Raw genomic sequence first — 25,000 nt, forward strand, 5'->3', positions numbered from 1 at the left:
CCAACAAGTGCATAAAGAACAGAATAATTATGACAAGTTGCAAGCACAGTCTACACTTAAAGGAGCATGGCAGCTTCAGGAAGTCAATCAGTCAAGAAAAAGTAGATTGTATAATGTTAACTAAAGCAGTGGATATATGGTACGAGCAAGGTGTGCATGTATACAACATATCAGGAAGTAGCAGAAATTTAACACTAATGGCAACTCTAAAACATTCACTTTGTTCTCCTATGTGTCTTGCAATGGTTAAGTGGTTATCACCTTATCATACCAAAAAAGTGCTGACTTCTTATCACTACCTAATGGATTAATGAGAGAGAGAGAGAGAGAGAGAGAGAGAGAGAGAGAGAGAGAGAGAGAGAGAGAGAGAGAGAGAGAGAGAGAGAGAGAGAGAGAGAGAGATTCATTCCATGTACCTTGCTATTTCAATAGTTAGCTGCTTAGGAGATGCAAACAATTCATCAATGTTTTCATTTCAATATTCAAAACTTAGACAAGAATAAAAGTAAATTAATAAAACGTTAGCAGAAAAATTAGTGACTCTGGAAAATTTTACTTATGAGCTTGGCCAATTGTCAGGGAATTAAAGCAGAAGGATATAAACCAGGATATAAACTGCAAGATCTAAGCATGGTGGCTGGGATGCTTCTGTCAGTACCAAAGTGATTGTGGGAGTTTGTAGTGATACTGAGGGATCACAAATACATTCATCATTGAGTTTTACTGACCTACCATAAAGTATAGTAAATATTACTTGTACTATTATAAAAAAAAATAAAAAAAAAATATTGTACTACATTTTAATTTAATCTTATTTTTACTTATAAACTCACTAATTAACATATGCACACTTCAGAAAAATATCCATGAATTAAGTCCTCAATAACAGCTGTAAACTTCCCACAAAAGACTTTTCCAAAGCCTACATGAACTTCATAAATTATACATATTCTAATAAACAAGTTACAGAGTTTTTTTCCTTATATATAGGAGATCAGATTACAATAGCCACATCAAGCATTAGTATGGCTGAAATAGAAGCAAATAATGTAATTTAATGCATTCAGAAAAATAAATGATTCTATGCAATTTTAGGATCTATTTAAAGAAAAGACATCAATGTACTGCCACAGAATCCTGACACCAACCTATGTACAAGCTGTGAGAGACTAACAGCAGCAGCTGAGACAAACTGTGCAAGCAATCAAAAGAGGAAAATGTTAGAAGGAAATTACTGACCCACAATGTTTTTCAGATACTTCGTTTGTACTATCATGGTCCTGATATTAAATGATTCTCTCTCAGGACTGCTGCTATTGGGTTTGAGTTCAATTACCAAACTATGTAGTTTTATATAGCTATATAAGGCAACACAACTACAACAACTTGCTACAATTATTTTCATGTTGATTCCTGCAAACATTTACATTTTTTCCCTGAAGCTATGACAACATACTGCCCAGTAGCTTTGGCACCTTCAACAGCTGCAGTTTTAATCCTTTATTTTATGGCTTATAATGAACCACAGTATGCAAAAAGCCTCTGCATGGCATTTAGAAGTGAAAGTCTTGTGACAAAAGTAAAATGTTGAACATCTTTCCGTCCTTGTCATGGAGTAATAAGAAACTGCAATGCGCTGGTTTTCCTTTCATCTTTCAAGATAAAGTATGTTGAGTTAAAGTACAGTGAAGAATAACATTTATAATGATTTGAAGCCAGGTTTCATGTTTGCACAAGTCAGCCTTAGTCATATAACAACAGGTAAAAAAATTATGTTCACACATCAACTTATAGCCAGAGTAAGTAATATCAACTTTCTATCCCTAATCATACATAATTGTTCCAGCATTTCTCCAGGAAGAAATGTATAAGAATATAAAACATGTAAATGCACATAAATGCTAAAGTAACTGAATATATTCCTTCCATTATTATCCTTCAGCTAAGCCTTATTGCAAAACCACACAGTGACAAACCTTTACTGAAAGTCTCCCATTTCTAATCTTTCCAAATATCTTGGAACTGACGAATGTACAAAGGAAAGTAAGAAGAGTAGCGGTGTGGGAGGAGTGGGCTAGTAATACCCACTACGATGCTGATGAAGAGCCTGTCGTAGAAATGCCATAGCTTAGATTTTTTTGCATTGAAAAGAGGAATGAAATACAATCTAATAAATGTCAGTAAAATCATGCTGCTTTTATGGATTTGGAAAAGGCATTGGACAGGAATGATTGAGTAACAATGTGGGATATGTTTGCAAGACATTTAAAACAATGAAAGTATAGTACTGTATATGAAATATGCTTTTTCTATGTTCGATAAGGGCAAACTATTGAATGAGTGTTGTAAGTGAAGAAAGTAAATCAAAATGATACACAAAAAAAGAGAAAATGACAGACATACAAAGATCCTGAACAAAATAGGATGACAGAGCTGGAATATGGAAGAAAGTGGGAAAGGATATGATGAATGGAGATAGAAGGTATGAAGAAGAGCAAAATGAAGAATCTTCTGTTACGGCTCTTCTGTTGAAGAAATAACACAAGAAACAGGTGTCAGGTAAAATTACATGATTAGTCAAGTAGTTTGTGATGTACCTGAGATGATAGATTCAGACAAGCTTATTCCTCTGTAGCCTGGGAATACACATTCACTGGCTAGTTTTCCCGTGCAATGATGAGTCAGATACTGATACAGTACATGTAAAAAAAAATGTTACACTCTTAAGTCTAACAAATAATATCTCTAAAACAAATGAAACACAGTGAAAGAATAAATAAGTAAATGAAACATGTAGTTGGTTGGTGATATGATAAAACACAACCTAAAGCATGGAACTTTTTCACCAGTTTCTACAAGCATTATTCATATCAAATGACAGCATTTTCTACAATATGCCTGCATAACTGTATTTTGTTGGTCTTCATGAAACTATACAAATCCACCACAGAATAATAATCTTCTTAAATGAAAGGTGTATTTCATACTGCAGGATTGATCCTCTCTGATGGAAGGGAAAATCAAGCCATGTGCTTCATTTTGCTAGCTTTGGGCCTCTTAGGCTTGTCAGATTGCATTTACAAATTCTAAGCTTGCCTTCTGTATCTGTTCCCTGCTATTTAAAACTCTGACTACAATGTGGAAAAGGTTTGGGAGTTGAACTCATGATCTCTTACTTGTAAACATACATATTCTCCATATTTTCATAGCACAGTTAACTCTCGATAAACGCAAAGGTTACAATTCTGGAGATGCTACGTTACTCAAAACCACATCATTCAAATAAAATTTTCCCAAAGAAAACAATGGTAATGGGGGAGGGGAGGTTATGTACCTGGCCACTGGGAAAGTCTGCCTATTTTGAGGATTTTGTTACTCATACTTTAAAAAAAAAAACCTATTAATACATCAGTATATCATAGAAACAATAAAAACACATTCTCACTTGAGCACCTTTTTTGTCCAGGAGATTGGAAAAATATTAATTCAACGAAATTTGTTGTAAGATTTTATATGCCAGGAATACTATCCCATATTCATACATTTATTATTAATGTGTTTAATGAAATAAACCATGAGTATAATTTGGTGGTGGTTGGTACCAGTGTTTCTTTACCATCACCTCAGCTGATTGAGCCACAGAGTTCAGACCACACTGCCTCACCTCTCCAACATTGGCAACATGGAAAATTTTACAGCTGCAGAACATGATTTACTAATAGAATTGGTGAGCCAGGAAAAAAATGCTTCTAAATAAAAGCACAGATGGCCGTATAGTGGTCTTAACACAGGAGAGAACCGCCACCTCCTTCAACTATGCAGGCTATGGGAAGAGGACAGTCCATCAGTTATCTACATAAATGGGTACTTATCAAGCAATAAAGGCATACAACTGATCTTAAGCTAAGTAGAATTCTGATAGAAAACTTCTGAGATGAAGATGTGGTGGTTGAAGCAGGCGGCAGTGATGTTGTTGTTGTTGTTTCTGGCTTTGGTTCCAATTATAATTTTTGCAAAATATTTTTGTTTCTAAAATCATTTAGTTAACAAAAAACTAAAAATAATAGGTATGTAGGGAAAATTTATGCAGAGCTAAGGACAAAGACATGGGTCTTGATTCCCTTTGTAGCGAAGGTATTCAAGGTAAATCTTGCCTCGTCGTTGCCTTCCCAACATGCAGGAAGGCAGTGTTCATGCTTAAGAATACTGATTTTCCCCAAATGGTATCCTTCAACTGACAAAGGTGGAAGGTATTATTTACGAAGCTGTCTCAGTGCAGTTCCCCCAAAAAACAGTGTGGATGCATGTGACGCCATCAAGTAAATTTAAATCACGTTAAATTGAATAAATTGCATTATTCAAACCGCATTAAATTGAATAAATTGCATTATTCAATCATATCTCCTTAAATATAAATTGAAATCACATTATTCAAACATGTGTAAATAAAAAATTGATTGCACTTTTACTGTAAGTATGTATAGTGATTTGCCTTTATGAATATAAAAGCATGTGAATACATTTTCATATCTGTAAAGTAAACCCTCAACATAACAGATCTCGATATGCCACATTTTGGATATAACGGACAAAAACCTGACCGGACAAACCCTTGCTACAACGGATTTTCATTTGTTATAACGGACTTTCGTCCATTATAGCGAGGGCATCGTCCGATAACATGTTGCAGGAACTCCACGTGGTGTGCCGCGGCGGGTATAAATACTGGACAGATATCTGGATATTATGGATCTGTCCGGTATTTTCATCGGATATAACGAATCTTCAGATATAACGACAGACCGCTGTCCCCATATCATCCATTATATCGTGGGTCTACTGTACATATAAACACATACATTCATATAATATATATCTTTTGTTCAAACAATGAAATAACTGAGTTATCTTTCGTTTAAACTTTCTCCTCTATCATATCACGAAAATCTGCAATACAGTATAATCCTAGCCATCTCATATTTCCAAGTTTACTGCAAAGAGACTACATTGTGTTAATTCACTTCCTCCTATAATATACATCTTCCTTGATGCATCATGGAAACAGAAATTAATCTGAAGGTGGGATAAATTTAACAAAAGAAGTGTTCTTGCTGGAGAAAGCTCACATAAGGAACATCAGAATAGCATGGTATTCAGACACAATATCAGTCAAACCATAAGTTATCACTATGGGTTAAGTAAATTTTGATCACTTTGAAAGTCCTGGTGATATCTGTGACAACTCCCATTTCATCCTTATCTGGCTTTCCCTCCATCGTCATGTCCTGCAAAAGGTTCCCTGCTTACTGACTTAAGCTTCTGATGCTTGCTTCCTTCATTTCAATATTTATGTATTCATTATTATTGTGTTGCATTAGATAACCCACTAGCATTGTTTCCTGATATCCAATATCCCAAAAGAGAGAATTTAACACTAAAACTTTAACCAAGAGATGTTTGAGTTTATTTACAGTTATACCATTAGTGTTTAATGATATGCATTGCAAAAGTGAAAAAACTTATATTCCCACATTTTCACACTCACTTCTTGTTCTTTATTTCAAAATGTATCTATTGTATCAAATACAGCTTTAGAAATTATGCTACTAGCAATATGCAAAGATTTCCTAAAATAAGAAACTTCAAGAAAATATGTTTGTATGTACTATATTTTTTTCAATTATTACTAAAGGGAACTGGTATCGAAAATATTAACTAATAGATCAATTTATTATAGTTCAACAACATGCCTACACTAAGTTGACTTCCTTCCACTAATATAACAAAAACACTCTTACCCTAACAATTACAAGAAAGTCACCATAAGAACACTGAGGACGATCTGGCACAACTTTCACAATGTGACCAACATCGAAAAGTACTCCGTTAATTATCCACATTATCCACAAAATAGTACATCAAAATATAATCAATGCAGATATAATCTGCTAACATTCAATGAAGAAGTTCCTCTGCACTACACTGCACTACAACAATTTCAAAGAATGACTCCCATGTCATAAGTTAACCTTACACATTTTGAGAGAAATAAACAAGTGAAAGTTTGATAAAATCACAAGACTTACTACAAAAATTTACCTGTTAACAATGTCCATATACCCAAGAATGCAAGAACAGTGAATGATATTCTTTACATTTGAAAACCTTAAAAATGGTGAATAATAATTCTATATTTTCTAATCCTTAAAATGTTATGAATGCTGAAGCTAAATAAGGAAAATGCATTGATTTAAAGGCATAAGGTAAGCAAAGAGAACTGAATTCAATATCAAATGTAAAATTATGAACTCTATGTTTGAGCTTCAGCTTTCTGGAATATGATTACCATGAAGGCCACTGTAGCACATCTTTCACTTAAGGCAACCATTTTTCTTTTCCTTTATGTTATATCAATATATTTCTATCTTTTTGTAAGTATTTTTGACACAACAAGCCATAACAAATAATAGCTAAGTGTGACACTAGAGACAACTGATATTAGTGACATGAATGCCACTTTACAATCTGACATGTGTTTTGTCATTATGTCTTACACATATGCTACCTCAATAGAACACTTCTATGGCAATATCACCAGTTAATGACACATATGGTAAGTACGCACTTCAACTTGCCATGCAGCTCTGACTGCCTAACTATATATTTCACTCTCCTAAGATGCTATAGATTTCTTTTCCTCCAATGTGTGTGTGTGTGTGTGTGTGTGTGTGTGTGTGTGTGTGTGTGTGTGTGTGTGTGTGTGTGTGTGTGTGTGTGTGTGTGTGTGTGTGTATTAACATAGTTGCATTGTACAGGTTTCGAGCGGGGCTCATAGTGTCCTGTCTCCGTATCTCCAATTATATAGTTTTTCTTTAAAGTTATGCACACTGTGCTGTGACAATTTCATTATCCAATGCATTCCATTTTTCCACCGTTCTGTGTGGAAAACTGTATTTTTCAATATCCTTCATACACTGCCTCATCCTGATCTTCTGTGTGTGTGTGTGTGTGTGTGTGTGTGTGTGTGTGTGTGTGTGTGTGTGTGTGTGTGTGTGTGTGTGTGTGTGTGTGTGTGTGTATACTGAACTAGTTTTAGATTTCAATGTTTACATTAGGCTCATATTGTCTAATCTTCTCTTCAGGTCTATAATTATTCAACTTGGCCTGGAATATACAATTATTTCTTACTACCACAATCTTTGTTTCTACTTCATTCTAGTACTATCAATACTTCTACTCTGAATGCTAAGTTTCTAAATGTAACCCAAAAATTCTTTTGTACTCATATCCTCTTGTTCCTCAATATCATTACTAGTTAAATGGTTTCCATTTATTTTTTCCCAGGCTCTGATTCCTTTCAACATAAACTATTACTTTCCTCTAATGTTAGAGACAGTTCCACTTTTATGGGACAAGTTTCCCCATCAGTATTAGGACCCATCCTACTACTTCTCATCCTAGAATATGTCTTCATCCTAATAACCTACTTTGTTTCTTTAACATTCTTCATTTCCTTCTCATCTATTTGTACCCTCAACAAGAAACACTTAAACATGAACACCAAGAAAAACACTTCTTTCTCTCAATAGCTCTTTAAATTTTCCTTCATCCAAAGAGTATAATTAACTTCCTTCTCACGCTTACTTTCCTTTCCCTCTTGTAACATTATTTCCCAAACCTTGGTTCTTTTTTTTTTTTTTTTTCTTTTCTTAAGCAATTAATTTCAATGCTCACTAAAACTTGGACTTAATATTTCACACAGTCCTTTGCACAGTACCTCCATAAGTCATTTTTAGTTCTTATTGTGTGTGTGTGTGTGTGTGTGTGTGTGTGTGTGTGTGTGTGTGTGTGTGTGTGTGTGTGTGTGTGTGTGTGTGTGTGTGTGTGTGTTCCACTGTTTGATCTGCTGCAGTCTCTGACGAGACAGCCAGACGTTACCCTACGGAACGAGCTCAGAGCTCATTATTTCCGATCTTCGGATAGGCCTGAGACCAGGCACACACCACACACCGGGACAACAAGGTCACAACTCCTCGATTTACATCCCGTACCTGTGTGTGTGTGTGCGTGCGTGTGCGTGCGTGCGTGCGTGCATGGGTGTGTGTGCGTGTGTGTGTGTGTGTGCGTGCATGCATGCGTGCGTGCGTGCGTGCGTGTGTGTGTTTGTGTGTGTGTGATTACCTCCTTGTGTTGTGCTGGAAAGGAGCTATGCTTATTTTGTCCTGCCACTATATCTTTTCTTTTCAGTTTACGTCCGGTTCCCCTATTACATTAGGGCTAGGACGGTGCCTCCTGACAGAGGAGTCAGGAGGACTTTGGTTTTGGCATTTGGGAACCGTTACCCCGAGTGGATGCCCTTCCTAACCTCGGAACGTGGACAGGATTCGAACCAGTGCGCTTGAGAACCATGGGGCCCACAAAGCGCGCGCAGTCCCATTGCACCACGGCGGTCCCGTCCTGCCATTATATCTATTAAGGTGTAACTTGGCCTTGATATTATGAGCAGATTTTGCTTGTACTACATCCTTTGTTTGGATAGCTTCATGTATCAGCTACTATTGCTGGAAAACTACATTTTTCATGTCTTGTCTACACATTATATATATATATATATATATATATATATATATATATATATATATATATATATATATATATATATATATATATATATATATATATATATATATATATATATATATATATATATATATATATATATATATATATATATATATATATATATATATATATAACTTTCTTTTAAAGGACCAAACACATAATTTTGGAGTAGTGCCATGAGAACATAAACAGTGCTATATATTTTTTTCATTTTTTTTTTCATGAACTTAATATAATCTGCAAACAAACTCATGTAGCTGTTGATCTCTTCTGTCATATCATTAATATGTACTGTGAACATGACTGCAGACAATACTAAACCATAAGGTGCATACTCCATTTATGACTTTTCCTCCAAGTTGAATTTTGATGTCATTTGATCTGATTCTCATTTCTTTGTTGCTTAGGAAATCCTCCATTCACTTCAATAATCTGCATCCCACTCCACCAATGTCCTACATATTCCACATGAGTTCCTTATGTGGCACTTTGTCAAAGGCCTTTCTTAAAATCCAGGTACATACCATCTACCCATTCATCTCACTCTCCTGTGTTAAGTCAATTATTCTTGAGCGAAAACTCACTGGTTAGTTATACATGATTTCCCTCTATGAAATGCAAATTGTTTATCATTTACTTATCTTTCAATTTAAATATCAGTAAAATATCAGCCTTTTTCCAATTTCATGGTGCTTTGATCTCTTTCAATGAATACATAACAATGATGTATTTTGTCTACCAACTGACTTAAATTCCTTTTAAAACCTAGTTTGATGTACCATATGATCCTTGCACTTTATTTACTTCTACCTTCTTCATATTATTCTGTATTTCATTCATATTTGCATTTAACTTCAAAAGAATTAACCACTGCACCTTAACCTTCTTTGGTGAAGACTGACTGAAAGGCATCACTCATCATTTCGACCATATCCTCAATACGTATCTTCATATTCTTTGCCATCTACCTCTAATTTTTCAATTATTTCCTTTCATTATATCTTATTGATGACAAATCTATATCTCTGCTACATGGTTCAATTTAACTTGGCAACCTATGCTGAGTTATCAAGAAGTGTTACACCTCTCTCATTCTGCCCTTAACTAAAAATTGTTGAATAGGTGAGTTCACCCCTTTGTCTCTGCATGCCTCATATTTTCTATGTTCTTTTCATATCTTAACATATTCATATCTTCATCATATATTACGCCTCCAAATTTTTCCCCTTCCTTTCCTCCAGTATTACCCTACCAGTCTTACTCATTATTCTGTCCTAACTATTTTTTATGTCATCCAATACAGTACCATAATCTTCTATCTCCCATGAACTTGTCTTTGATGGGATATATTCCACAACAAAGACTTTAGTTCCTTTCTTGTTTGTTATGTCCTCACTTCAATCATTTCAAATGTGTGTGTGTGTTTATATGTGTGTGTTTACCTAATTGTAGCGTACAGGGTTTGAGTAGGGCTCATAGTGTCCTGTCTCCATATCTCTACTTCTCATTTTTCTTTAAAGCTATACACATTATGTGCTGCAACAACTTCATCATTTAATGTGTGTGTGTGTGTGTGTGTGTGTGTGTGTGTGTGTGTGTGTGTGTGTGTGTGTGTGTGTGTGTGTGTGTGTGTGTGTGTGTGTGTGTGTGTGTGTGAGAGAGAGAGAGAGAGAGAGAGAGAGAGAGAGAGAGAGAGAGAGAGAGAGAGAGAGAGAGAGAGAGAGAGAGAGAGAGAGAGAGAGAGAGAGAGAGAGAGAGAGAGAGAGAGAGAGAGAGAGTGAGTGAGTGAGTGAGTGAGTGAGTGAGTGAGTGAGTGAGTGAGTGAGTGAGTGAGTGAGTGAGTGAGTGAGTGAGAGAGAGAGAGAGAGAGAGAGAGAGAGAGAGAGAGAGAGAGAGAGAGAGAGAGAGAGAGAGAGAGAGAGAGAGAGAGAGAGAGAGAGAGAGAGAGAGAGAGAGAGAGAGAGAGAGAGAGAGAGAGAGAGCCAAGGTCAGTCTCACTGCTTTTTGAAATGCAGAAAAAATGGCATTTAGATATTGTCTCTTATACAAGTGATTTGTAGATACTACATTATGAAGTAATGAGAGTATAAAAACATAAAATCCATTATAATCACAGACGGAAATATAACTTCTGCTCCTTGTAACTTCTACACGATGAAAGCCTGTTGACTGGACTGGAAAACCATTTTTTTTTTTTTGTAGCAGAACTAACAAGTCTTTGGCAATTTACTTTTTACCTGACTATATATATATATATATATATATATATATATATATATATATATATATATATATATATATATATATATATATATATATATATATATATATATATATATATATATATATATATATATATATATATATATATATATATATATATATATATATATATATATATATATATATATATATATATATATATATATATATATATATATATATATATATATATATATATATATATATATATATATATATATATATATATATATATATATATATATATATATATATATATATATATATATATATATATATATATATATATATATATATATATATATATATATATATATATATATATATATATATATATATATATATATATATATATATATATATATATATATATATATATATATATATATATATATATATATATATATATATATATATATATATATATATATATATATATATATATATATATATATATATATATATACACATATACAGTAAGTCCTCGTTATATGGTACACATGTGTTCCTGAAAACCTTACCGCATATCGAATTTACCATACACCGAACCCATTATAACATGTAATAATAGGGAATGAGTTCCAGCATGTCAAAAGTCACCCCTACAGGAATGAAAATACATGAAAATAATCATTAAATAAAATAATAAAAGAGTAAAGTACTGCACAAAAGAAATAAACAAAATGTTTTTATTTACCTTTCAATCACCAGGTATTCTATCAGATGATGTCTTTGCCGAGGCTAAGGGACAGTAGGGATTTCAGCCCTTACTCATTTTTTGCTGAGTGGGCAGATGAGGATAAGACGACATCATCTGCACTGTCGAAAGCAGATGTAGAAGGGCTAGCTGTAGCAGGGTCGGCACGTTTCAATGGTTTGAAGAAGGAGGATATTGAGGAAAGGCCAGCTGTAGAAGAGTCGGCAGGTGTGACAGGGACGACATGTCTGACTGGCTTGAAGAATGAGTAGATGGAGGTCTGTTAAGTTTTTCTTGTTTTTTCATCATAGATTTCTTGATAAATCTTGACACTTTTCTGTCATGAGCAGCCACTTTGCTACTCCTGGCAGGATTTGGGTGACATTCCTTCAGGGTTTCCAGAGTTTTTTCGATACCACCGAGACATTCTCTAAGAGTTTTGATGTCCAGGCCATGTACATGTTCTTCTTCCTCGCCTTGTCTAGCTCTACAAGTTCATCATTTGAGAGAGATTCAGCATGGCTTTCCAAATGATCTTGAACATCATCATCATCAACTTCATCGAAGCCAGCCCTATGGCACAGATTTACTATGTCACTTCTGATCGCATCAATGTCGTCTTCAGTAAAGCCTGAGAAGTCATGAGCGCATTCTGGCTATACTTTATTCTACGCCAAGCTCATGGTAGACGTCTTCACTTCGTCCCAAGATGACTTGATGTTATCTAAGGCGTGCTTGATGTTATACTACTTCCACCATTCACTGATAGTGGGCTTGCCAGGCCCATCTGTGCCCTTTATCAGTTGCTGCATGGTTCGCCGCTGGTAGTAGGCTTTTAGTGTTTGCCATGATTATTATGAATATATTTGTGTTTACAATAGACCCTTTAATATTCCATTTATTCATCTAATTAGTAATGCATGTAAGTAATATGTAATGCAGTTAAAAAAGGTGGGGGGAGAGGAAGAGATAACAGGCTCCAAGGGTGGTCAAGTTAAAGTCAGTACTGTGATTGGCGGGGAGGTGTGGCGTGGATGATGTCATCACCCCTGCTCCCCCGCGCTTGGCCCTATCGGATGAAATGAGCAGATATCGTATCTGTGAATTTTTCTTACTGTATATCAAATCGAGGGTAGTAATTTCCAAATACCGTAACTGTGAATTTACCAGATAAAGAACTACCGTATAACGAGGACTTATTGTGTGTGTATATATATATATATATATATATATATATATATATATATATATATATATATATATATATGTATATTAAGTCCTCCTTATACAGTACTTCGTTATCAGGTAAATTCACAGTTACGGTGTTTGGTAATTACTACCCTCGATTCTATTTACAGTAAGAAAAATTCAGATACGGTATCCACCTGTGTTTTGTTTACGCCGTACCGTAGCGCCACCATGCCACCACAACAATCAGTCTCTGAAATCCTTACACATGTTTTTTTGTTGATATTATTATCACAACGCACAGTGACACACCTATAATGGCCCCAAAACATTCTGCAGACATTGCTGGAGTTGAAAAGGCAAAGTGAAAGAGGAGTAGTCTGACATTGGAGGTAAAATTATATATTTTGAAGAGGAAAGAGTAGGGAGAAGGTATGTCGAAACTTGGGCCTAGCCCAGCTGACAGTCTGGACGGTGTTAAAGAATCGTGAGGCTATAAAAAAAAGTTGGGGAGAATGTAATGGATCTGCAGAGCAGAGCCTTGTCTGCCCACTCAGCGGAAGATGAGTAAAGGATGAAATGCTCGGAAAGGACATCATCTAATAGAATACGTGGCGAGTGAAAGGTAAATAAAAACAATTTGTTTATTTCTTTTGCGCAATACTTTACATTATCTTATATGACTATTTTCATGTATTTTCATGTCTGTAGGGGTGACTTTTGACGTGCTGGAACACATCCTCTATTATTACATGTTATAATGGGTTTGGTATATGATAATTTCAATTTCCAGTAAGGTTTTCAGGAACGCATATGAGGCATCTCATGCTGAAGGAGCGTAACTGCCACTAACATAGTTTTGAGAAAAACGTCCTTAAAGTTAGACAATGATAACGCGATCGAAAATGTATGAAAACGTAATGTATTATACAACAATCAATGGAAAGCTTTTAAAACCAGCTTTCACATGAAATGGGTATTGGGATGAATAAATGCCATTTTCACAAAAAAATCCCTCGAAACATCAACCATCAATAGAAACGGTGTCAAACCAGGGAGGAATTAACTGTTAGAAACTTCTATTATGTACTTTTCAATGAAAAAATGTTGGATAATACTAGAAATTACATGTTAGGGTGTGAAAAATGACCAAATCTTAAAAAATCTAATTATTAATAATCATGACTGTCCATGGCCCAAAAGGCATCAAATATCACTTTAATATTATCAGCACCAACCTTGGCAAAACACTTATTTTTGCACTTACAATCTGGGCCAACCTTTTGTGCCGCCACAACCTTCCCTCCCTGACTCACATACTCCTCACCTCGGTTTCTCTTCGCCTTCCTCACGTTTTTTTTCCACGTCTCCAGTCGTCTATGCTTACTCGCCTTAAGCACTGACACCTCCCCTCCACTCTGGTCACTCATTTTGGCAGGTAAATCCACAAGATAAATGGCTGAAAACAGGGAGAGTTCCCAGGAAGATCCCACGGAGATGCAACACGTGTTGTAAGAATTGCACCACCTGACTGAAGAAGCGGGATGATAACGTGGCTATGATTGGTTGAGTGGTGGCTTTCCCGCAAAGCGCGCTCCCATTCGCTAGCTTGTGGTGGCTCATAAGGTACTTCAACTCTGAAATTTCAGACCTCCTCCACACATTTATTGCATGTTGGTACCTGACTCTAAACCCTCTGCCTTGGGGTCATAGAGGTGGCTATCGGGTGTTTCTTTGTTGTCACGTGGCGTACGAGACTGCCATCTACCGGGAACCGGTACTAACTCAAAAACGGTCAGGGTGGCGGTTACGCTACTTCAGCACGAGACTCCTCATATGTACCATATAACGAGGACTTACTGTATATGTGTGTGTGTGTGTGTGTGTGTGTGTGTGTGTGTGTGTGTGTGTGTGTGTGTGTGTGTGTGTGTGTGTGTGTGTGTGTGTATATATATATATATATATATATATATATATATATATATATATATATATATATATATATATATATATATATATATATATAGTAACAATAAACTTACTGTATACTCCCGCCAAAATGTTAGCTTGAGTTCCTCTATCATAGTCTACTACTGGTAAGTCAAACATTGCTCAAATCACATGATTTTTGCCTCTAAGGACAGAAGTCTAAAACAATAAGTATGCCAAAGAGGAAAAATAAAGAATAAATATTGATTTGAAAAATTTGAGGCGGTGCAGTTAGTGGAACAACAGCAGTAGTTATAACACGCTCTCTACCCAGACCTGACACATGTGGTAGTCAATAGACATGCAGAGAAACACATAATATAGCAGGTAAGTGTAATGTCTATCATATCTTAATATGGCATTGATACATATCCAACATACTGAAGGTGAGGTTCTGATAAATTTAAGCTTGATATTATGAAGTATTAATGAGGGAAGACAGAAAAGAACAAAGCAAGTTTAGAAAAGAAGGCCTTCCATCTTACAAGGACAAGACTACTATTTTATGGCCATGAAAAATATTCACAAATGCTGTTTGGCATATAAAAATATAAGTCAGATGAATGGCACTAAATGTAGTGTAGCAAAAATATAAAACAATCTAGATAAAAAAGGAACTTTAAAATTTTTAGAGTATTCTAGTGTTTTTTTTTTCATGCAAAATCAGCATTTGGTGAATTTGGTAGATTCCAGGCAGAAGAAGGAAAAAATAAATAAAATAAAATAATAATAATAATTACATTATGCATTTTGCAATATCCTTGTAGTTTCAGTTGTTGTCAGTCAAGCATTCCTTTAAATATGTTTCACAATCTTGATTTGATTTATGACATTTCACTTAAACTGAAACTTAAACAAATGAACAATCTTACTATGACGTCATAGAAATGCACGTCAATATGAAAATTCTGAAATTTTTCATTCAGAGGTACTATTAAAGTGAAATTTTATTGCCATGCAGGTTTATTGCTTTATTGGTTCTTGTTGTGATAGTGAACCTCTGGCTGACCAACCAATAGTTTCTGAACACTACTTCCAGTATGTTATTTACAATATGTAGTGTAAAATTCACAAATGCATACATGTCATATTCAAATGTACCTATTAAGCTACTAAAGAATATAGACAATTCTCTCTCCACACCAACATGCTCCATCATTCCTAGAAGCCAATGAATACACTAGAAATGCTAAGCCCAATACATGAGAGAGAGAGAGAGAGAGAGAGAGAGAGAGAGAGAGAGAGAGAGAGAGAGAGAGAGAGAGAGAGAGAGAGAGAGAGAGAGAGAATAATCTACTGATGCACAATATCATACTATGAGTATATGTTGAGAAAGTATGCAATGTAAGAGAACCCATGTTTTTATGGTTGAAAATACCAAATTGGCTTTTGTCATGGAGACATAATCATAATCATCATCATGAAGAGGACAAAAAGAATAATTAACCCTTTCTTCACTGATTCACTTAATAGCAAACCTGTTACCCAATTACATATTCACTTTCTAGGACATCTCAAAAGTTGTCTTGTGTACGTCAACTGGCTTTTTGCAATCTCCTTATTAGCTTATATTTTCTTAAAACTACCAGAAACATGAATTTCATATTGCTTTTTCTGATATGGTCAAACCACTCAAGATTGTCAACACCAATAACTCATATTATCACTAAACATTGTACTTCTCAAACACTAAGTAAAGTGTCTCTTTTCTCATGTATGGAGAAAGTTCTCATAGCACAAGGGAAATGAATGCCTTCAATTTCTTCACTTGTACTTCTTACTTGTTACATCATTCTCACCAACCACATTGCCACATGGAAAATTTGTAAATGCACATCTTGGCCTCATTTCTCATAAGCTTTCAACACATTTCTCTAACATCCCTATAAAATACACTCAATGGAAGATTTTACCCATAATTCCTCTGTATTTTCTCTTTTTTAGATAGGCATCCACTCTGAAGCATTTCAGAAAGCTTTAGAAGATAATGCAAATTAGACCAATTAATCTAATGAAAGTGCAAAAAAAAAAAAAAAAAACATTGGTTATTGGATACATATCACACATATTGAATACAATGTAACACAGAGTGGTGCTTATCCATGATACCATAAGACAAAAATAAAATATACAATTTCTATCCAAGTGATGAGAGAGAGAAAACAGAACAGATGATGTAAAATACTGCAAATTTAGAAGAATGGATTATAAAATGTATGTAAAAATTTGTTTATGAAAAAAAAAAAAAAAAAAAAATACTGGTTAATGCATACATATCACACCCACTGAATACAATGTAAAACACAGTACTGCTGGGCCATGAAAAAAAAAAAAAATTATCCAAGTGATGCAGGAGAGAAAACAGGACAGTTAAAGTAAAATGATGCAATTTTAGTACAATGAATTATAAAATATATGCAATTCATATTTCTGCTATGATCATCAATGATCATTACACACTGTTCTCATTTAAGCTACTACCCAATGAAAATAATTAAGTAACAGTCCATATAATTCCTTTTCCTCACTTAGTAGTACAACCCCTGCTATCCACATTCAATTTCATACCATATAGAATGAAATTATTCCATATTGTACTCTGTACAGGTCATAGTAAAAAGAAATCTAAAATCAAAATAGTAGTAATAATAAAATCAATCAATAAATAAAAAACTTCAGGTTTCTAGAAGTCTTAAAACACTAAATATACTTAACACTAAAGAATATAGAGAACTTTAGCACCATTCAAGAAATATTTTGATCATTACTTGGTAACTATTGTCACCTATTTATCAAAGATATTCATATTGTTTAATAAGTTAAGTTATATAATAAAATGCTCATATAGTTAAATCGAGTCAAAGCACTCATCCTCTCATTTGTACTTTGAAGCACTGAAATGTTAATTCATAATGATGCATTACTTTCATAATGCAATTGAATGTGAGTATTGGCATAGATATGTCGGGAATAAAATTATCAGATGCATACTTAAATATATATAATACATTCTAAAATGACTTTTCAATTATGAAATATCAAATTTGATTATCTTACATTAACACTTACTTCCCTATCAACAAAATGTGGAGTAGTTTTATCTTAATTATTTTTTCCAATAACATTAAAACATGCAGACAAGTATGGAATGAAGAGAGTAGACATCCATCAATTTGGTTTTGACTTAAAACAATGCAGAAATTGCCTATCTTTAGCTAGTTACTAAGATGGTCTTCAGTCTGTCATTCCTGTCTAAATAATACTTCTTCCTCATTTACTGATATTAGAAGTTGCAGCTTGATAGAAAAGCATAAATAAACTGAAGCTGTCTTTCTAAAAAGCAAAAATGAGGTATATATTACATTACAGAAGTGAAGGGATGGTAGAGTAATGTGTGGCTCAATTTGTTGAATGATGAGTGGACAATAGAATGCTTTAGCTTTCAAATAGACAAAAAATTTTGTACAACAGTTACATAGCAACCATTATGGCACATGTCATTAAGATTCATTTAGAGGAAGTCAGTGGTAGGTGAGCTTCTGCAATCTGGGGCTGTCTTCCAAGACTTACAATCATATATTAAAACATTCTTATATGTATCCAAAACTCCTAAAATTGAGCTAAGATGGCAGTGTGCTCATCATTGTTTATTTCTCAATTTCCGGACTAAAATTGTGCCTTAGTAAGAAACTATACAGAGCACAATTATATGCAAATCAGAAAAGAAAAGTAATTAGTACAGTTGTTTGTTAATTGGTTATTTTCCTTGAAGCACTTTTGAGGGCATATATATATATATATATATATATATATATATATATATATATATATATATATATATATATATATATATATAATATTTTAATGTTTTTCTCTAAACATTTACGCAGACAAGTTCATAACATGAAGACCCTAACCTTTTTCAGCAATCTCCATTTGTGATAAGTCTGTATCTTGATCACTATTGTGTGAACACATGTAGCTGCAACTGATGATATTTATTAACACAACAGGCTACTCATTCAAAATGTAGCAGTCACAACTTACTTAAACATAAAACAGCTATTACCCTGAAGAATCTGGATGTGGAATTTTATTTACTGAATTTCTTATACTAACTCTCATTTTATGATTTTTTTTCTTTGATATGTGGATGTATTACTGTCATGATGCTAAAAATGATAAGAATTATTCTTACTGAAAATTGTAAGTTGTTAAGAGTGAAAAAGTATGAGACGTATCATAAGCTGAAACATATATTTTTTCTTAATCTATGTGCAAAACTGTGAGAAACATCATTGGTTGAGATATTTATATTCTAAACTTTCTTGTAAAAAATCTCTGAGAAAATCTCAAACAATTAGCTGTAATTCTCTGAGAAATTTCATGAAGGCATATTTTCAAGGTAACTTTCAAATTATTTAACATGAATCTGAAATCTTTGGCTCTTCTTAAAAAAAAAGTGGACAACAACAATCACAACAACAAATCAATATAAGTAAAATGCATCTGAAAATATTTTCACATAACTATATAAAATAATTTAATACATAACATATACAAGAGTATTATATATCAATGATTTTTGTAAAGTGTGAAGCAACTATTAGAATTAAGAGAGAGAGAGAGAGAGAGAGAGAGAGAGAGAGAGAGAGAGAGAGAGAGAGAGAGAGAGAGAGAGAGAATAAACATATAAGCAAACAAATTGTGTGTGTGTGTGTGTGTGTGTGTGTGTGTGTGTGTGTGTGTGTGTGTGTGTGTGTGTGTGTGTGTGTGTGTTTCACTGTTTGATCTGCTGCAGTCTCTGACGAGACAGCCAGACGTTACCCTACGGAACGAGCTCAGAGCTCATTATTTCCGATCTTCGGATAGGCCTGAGACCAGGCACACACCACACATCGGGACAACAAGGTCACAACTCCTCGATTTACATCCCATACCTACTCACTGCTAGGTGAACAGGGGCTACACGTGACACACCCAAATATCTCCACCCGGCCGGGGAATCGAACCCTGGTCTTCTGGCTAGTAAAGCCAGTGCACTGAGCTACCGGGTGTGTGTGTGTGTGTGTGTTTATTTATTCACTGTTGCATGTTGGTCATACCACCCAGCCTTCCCCATTAAGGAATGAGCTCTGAGCTCATAGACCAATCTTCAGATAGGACCGAGACCACACCACATTCCACACACTGGGAAAATGATGCCACAACCCCCTCGAATTACATTCCATACCTATTTGCTGCTAAGTGAACAAGCGCTACACATTAAGAGGATGTGTGTGTGTGTGTGTGTGTGTGTGTGTGTGTGTGTGTGTGTGTGTGTGTGTGTGTGTGTGTGTGTGTGTGTGTGTTTCAAATAATAGAATAACACTGCAACTTAATTTCCTCAGGGTTTCATATGAATCCTCAAAATCAATAGTCTGTCTATGCATGTTATATCATTGAAGTCAATACATTTTCCTTCCACTGGTAAGATGAGTCTTATCATGAAGATCATACTGACTGAATGTTTTATAATACAAACTCCATGTTCTGAAGACTAAAGCAGCAAATAAGTATAATAACACAAAAATTAACATATTTACATGTATTTATGTTTTTTTTCTGGTCTCAAGACAGTAACTGCTGCACTTGTACCTGAATGCATGAAGATTCACATGTGAATTTATAGCTATAAGAAATAACACCTTCCAATATTTATTCAAGAAGTAAATCAAGCAAAAATCACCAGCAAAAGATGGTTTGATAGGAACCACTCAGTGGCAAGGTAGGTTAGTGCTTGTATTAATATTATGTAGCATGCAAAGAAAAGGAAAAGTGAGTTAAAGGAAACTTAAATGAAGACTTCATGAACCTTGTTAAGTCGCTTATTTTCCTCCTGACGCTCACGAGCCTCATCGATGGTGGATGGGGTAGGGACTCCCATAGGCACTGACACTAGGTCGCGCTCAAACATAAGGATGTTCTCAGCCTCCACTGTAAAAGATGACCAGTACAACATTACTAAGTTTTTTTTTTTATGCATTCTCAATTATTATATGTGTCTGTCACATGACTATTCATAATTGTGAGCACTAGCATAACTCTGAATATTTACATTAACACAAAATACTAAAATGTTTTTTGGTTAGGCAATACTCAGCAATATATATATTTATATGCAGAATCATAATTTCACATGTCTGTATATCCCTATCCACCAGCATATTAGGTAAAAATCTATCTAACAAAGAAAGGACATTATTTATTTTCTTTTTTATGTCCTGGCCTATAGCACCCATAGGTAACTTGAAGAGTATTGGAAGCGCTGTTAAGCTTCCAATACTCTTCAAAGAGGCAATTTTGTTTATAGTGGTACCCATATCAGGGCCCATATCACCACCCAAGTACAGTAATACCTCGAGATACGAACGCCCCAACATACAATTTTTTTGATATACGATGAAAAATTTCATATAATTTACACCTTGAAATTACGAAGATATTTTTAAGATACGAATAGCCATCAGTAAGTGGCGCAGCGATCGCTCGGCTACCCGCATCCACCTGAACATTCAGCCAGCGTTGTGTATCGTTGTTCATCCTTTGTGCATGTATGTGTCTGTGCTCCTCGGCAGTGTGTATTTTTTCTTAAGTTTTGTGAACTCAAGATCCCATAAACATGGGTCCCAAAAGTAAAAGTTTGGCGAGAAACACACAAAATAGCCTGTATTCACTTACTGATTACACTTAGAAATTCAATAAATGAGTGAGTACAAATGGTGTTCTGCCCACAAGCACAAGCAACTCTTCCTCTTTGCAATGCAAAAAACCAGAAGTCTCTAGATGTCATGGTTACCAAAATATCACAGGTTGAATAAGGTGCTATCATCGGTTTATGTGACCTTGCATCTGATCGGGTTCAGCGGCCTTGGCTAGAGCGATAGAAAATGGGCCCCTTGTATCTCTCTCTCTCTCTCTCTCTCTCTCTCTCTCTCTCTCTTGTTCTGATACCACTCTCATTCAAAAGTTGTCTCCCCGCAACATGGCAAGAGACCCGAGGTATAGAAGTAAGGCATGCAGGAGAGGTGGTGGAATCAGACACCGTGAAATCACTTTCGCTCCCACAATCCATCATTGGTGACACAGTGATGTAGATCATGTTTACTCCTGATGAGTGTTGCCAGCTCACAAGCAAAGAAAACGGGAAGAAACGTCTATTGACGTGCTTTGAGTCTTGCGTGATGAACGTCTATCGACGTGTCCTGAGTTTTGCGGGTTAAGTTCTTATTTTGGGCAATATAGTACATTCATATAATGCATACAATATACATTGTATTTATCTTATATTAATATATTTGGTTGGTATTTAAAGCATGTTTATTATTTTTTTTTTGCGGGGGTAAATTCGTATCACAAGAACGAATTAATTCTATTTCCATTAATTTTTATGGGAAAAATTTATTTGATATACGATTTTTTTTATATACAACGATCATCATGGAATGAATTAAATTCATATTTCAAGGTACCACTGTACATCTTTGGTGTAACCACCTAGAACCTGAGTATCATGGTGACATGTAGGTAGCTTTAAACCACTTGACAAATGGCAAAGTTTCAAGGTGGTACTTGGTGGGATTCAAATCAAAGTATGGATGTCTGCCCGATCCTACGCTCACTGCCACCGTCTTCCTTGCCACTGCCTACCTGATTGACATGGAATATTCTTTCAACCGAAGCAAAAAGTAAGTAGGCGGACATGGGTATTGGTAGGAAAAGGACAAACAGCAAAGGAAGATGAAATAGATAAGAACTATGAATGGATGCATGAGGAAGAAACTTAAAAATAAAACTAAATTCACACTCACCTACTGAAAAATAAGACTGTGCAGTATAATACTCACTTTTGATCCGGTTGAGCTTCGATCCATATGCTAGGTCAGCTTGGTATGCCAGAATGAAAGATAGAGGAAGCAAAGGTACAAGTGTGCCAGGTTTACGAGTCCTTCGAAACCTACAATAAAAACAAGACTTTATGAACATGGGGTACAGTACATATAGGATGTAACACAAGATTCTGAGAATATTGCTGGAGATGAAAATATTTAAAAATTATCTATCTTCATATACTATTTTGAAACTTTATTTAGCTGTGTTATGAAATTCAAGAAGTTGTAAGAGATGCAACCTCATTTTCATGCTCAGCAATTTCCTCCTCAAGAATTAGTTCATCTAACTGAATATATTTGAGATGCTGTAGCAAGTTGATTTCTACAACATATGATCATTCACAGATGAAAAGAATATGTATCCCATAGGATTCTAAGATCAATGCACTTAGGAAAAGCATGGAAAGAGTTTCGCTTTCTATATTTTCATGCCACAGCTGAATACTGATTGTTTAAAATCTAAAATGTTTATAAAAAAGACTAAGAACTCACCCAGTTATCATTCCTATTGCTGCAACAACGTAAAATGATCCGAATTGTTACATTACCTTTCCACCTCACAACTCCAGTCAGTTAATAAAGTACACGAAGGTTTTAAAGCAACACTGACAAATATTTATGCCACACTTCTTCTGCCTCATGCAAATACCTAATGGGTAATAAGTTTGTTTCTTTGATACATCATACTGGGTTTATCAAACTTTCATTAATATGAATTTTCCTTCCTTGTGATGATTTGTATATGTATCACAAATGTTAGACACCGCGGGTTTGGGAAACATGGCAACGCTGTACAGAGGTCCAGGCGCGTCCTTGACCCCACCCTGACCCTTAATTAAGGATGGTATACCTATGATTTGCTGCTGATCAAAGGGAGCTCATCATAATCTCGCTTTAAAGTTGGAGAGTTGTAATACTTCATAATATGGAGGAAACTTGTTACTTTTTTCCTCATAGAACCCCAAGCTAACATTTGACATAACCAAATTGGGTGTCAATAGCTACTGTGATTACGAGCAAAGTAGTAGAGATTTACTCCACTTACCTGGCTTGGCGCTATCTGAGGTGACTAACCTTTAATTAGGTGGTAAGATATAACATTCAAGCAGGAGTATGATACTTGAATAACATCAAACCAGCAACACATCCGTATGTCAAAATCAAAACTAGTATGGAGCATATCAAAATAAAATAAGCCTGTAATGACCTATACGGTGCACTGCAACAAGCTTATAACGAGTTAAGGCCATGAAACACTCCTATACCTCATAACCTAAAGATATATTTCACAACACACTGACAGTTTAACGCTGTTATAATACATACATGGTGACTCTCAGGCTCTACTACTTGCCATGCCAACCACAATACTGCTCCTATAAGAATGTTCATAAGAACAACGTAAGGAGGAAGAAATCCTAGGTTTTCTTCACTTCCTCAAAAAACGCAGATTACAGCAATGGGAAAATTGTTGGTGCATAGAGTCCTGTGAGATGTTTCTCACTTATGGATAACAAACAATGGATATTCACACACTATCTCACCTGACAGTACAAGCTGGCCTTGGAAAAAAATGTAGGGTTCTTTAAAGCGAAAACTAAAGCTTGACATACACACACATCGTTCCTTCCTTCCTTCTTCCTCTTCTTCTTGTGACCTTAACCTACAGAAATGTTTTCAGATCCTCATTTTTCTATCCTTTTCTCTTTTCTTTCAGTTACTACTTACTTATCGCTATTAGCACACAATCAACAGCTGAGATCAAAGCATCAGTATTTTTTCTTTTACCTATCCTTCAGTAACCTTATATAAAATTTCCATCATCATTATCCATACACGACATTTATAATTTGTGTTCTATTTATTATGATTTATGAATAAAATATTGTAAAGGATGTTTTCCTTATGTTATTGGAAAGGAACAACCTATGACCTCTAGGTATAGTCCTGCTGGGATTTAACATAGAGTGGCAGTCGTCACCGTCAGTTTGTACAGGGCTACAGGCGCCATATAGCAACACCCTCAACAAAAGGAACGTGAGGACGTGCACCTTCAGCTCTCCATAAGAATGTGCCAATGAGTTCGATATTTCTCGTTAACATTTATTATAGTGCGGCTCTATCATGTACCGCACAACTGACATCCAAAGCAATAGCAACCTTCATATAACACCAAGTGACCCCACACTCAAAGCATACCCAAAACCTTCACATCATTCTTTGCATCACATAACACCATAAGCGTCGAGAGAGAGAGAGAGAGAGAGAGAAGCAGGAAAAAGTCAGTTTTCCTTCAATAGAATGACATCGC

General features: G+C 35.1%; 1 protein-coding gene across 4 annotated transcripts in view; it reads right to left on the minus strand.

Annotated features, from left to right (window-relative positions):
- LOC123520622 (plasminogen receptor (KT)-like) overlaps positions 1 to 23,225 on the minus strand; it is a 38,823-nt gene extending 15,598 nt beyond the window's left edge. The window contains exons 1-4 of one of the 4 annotated variants that reach the window (XR_006679320.1): positions 23,182 to 23,225; positions 22,645 to 22,754; positions 20,613 to 20,734; positions 1,977 to 2,107 (exon numbers count right to left, since the gene is read on the minus strand). Coding sequence is in view for 3 of the 4 variants with exons in the window: in XM_045283070.1 (XP_045139005.1) it covers positions 2,075 to 2,107; positions 20,613 to 20,734; positions 22,645 to 22,754; positions 23,182 to 23,192 (276 nt within the window). In the remaining variant the exon portion in view is untranslated. Of the gene's footprint in view, positions 1 to 1,976; positions 2,108 to 20,330; positions 20,735 to 22,644; positions 22,755 to 23,181 lie in introns of those variants that run through there. The other 3 variants (XM_045283070.1, XM_045283073.1, XM_045283072.1) reach the window with 3 other exon arrangements.
- Positions 23,226 to 25,000: the final 1,775 nt, after the last annotated feature.

The sequence above is a fragment of the Portunus trituberculatus genome, chromosome 47, assembly GCF_017591435.1.
Source record: "Portunus trituberculatus isolate SZX2019 chromosome 47, ASM1759143v1, whole genome shotgun sequence".
Classification (NCBI taxonomy): Eukaryota; Metazoa; Arthropoda; class Malacostraca; order Decapoda; family Portunidae; genus Portunus; species Portunus trituberculatus.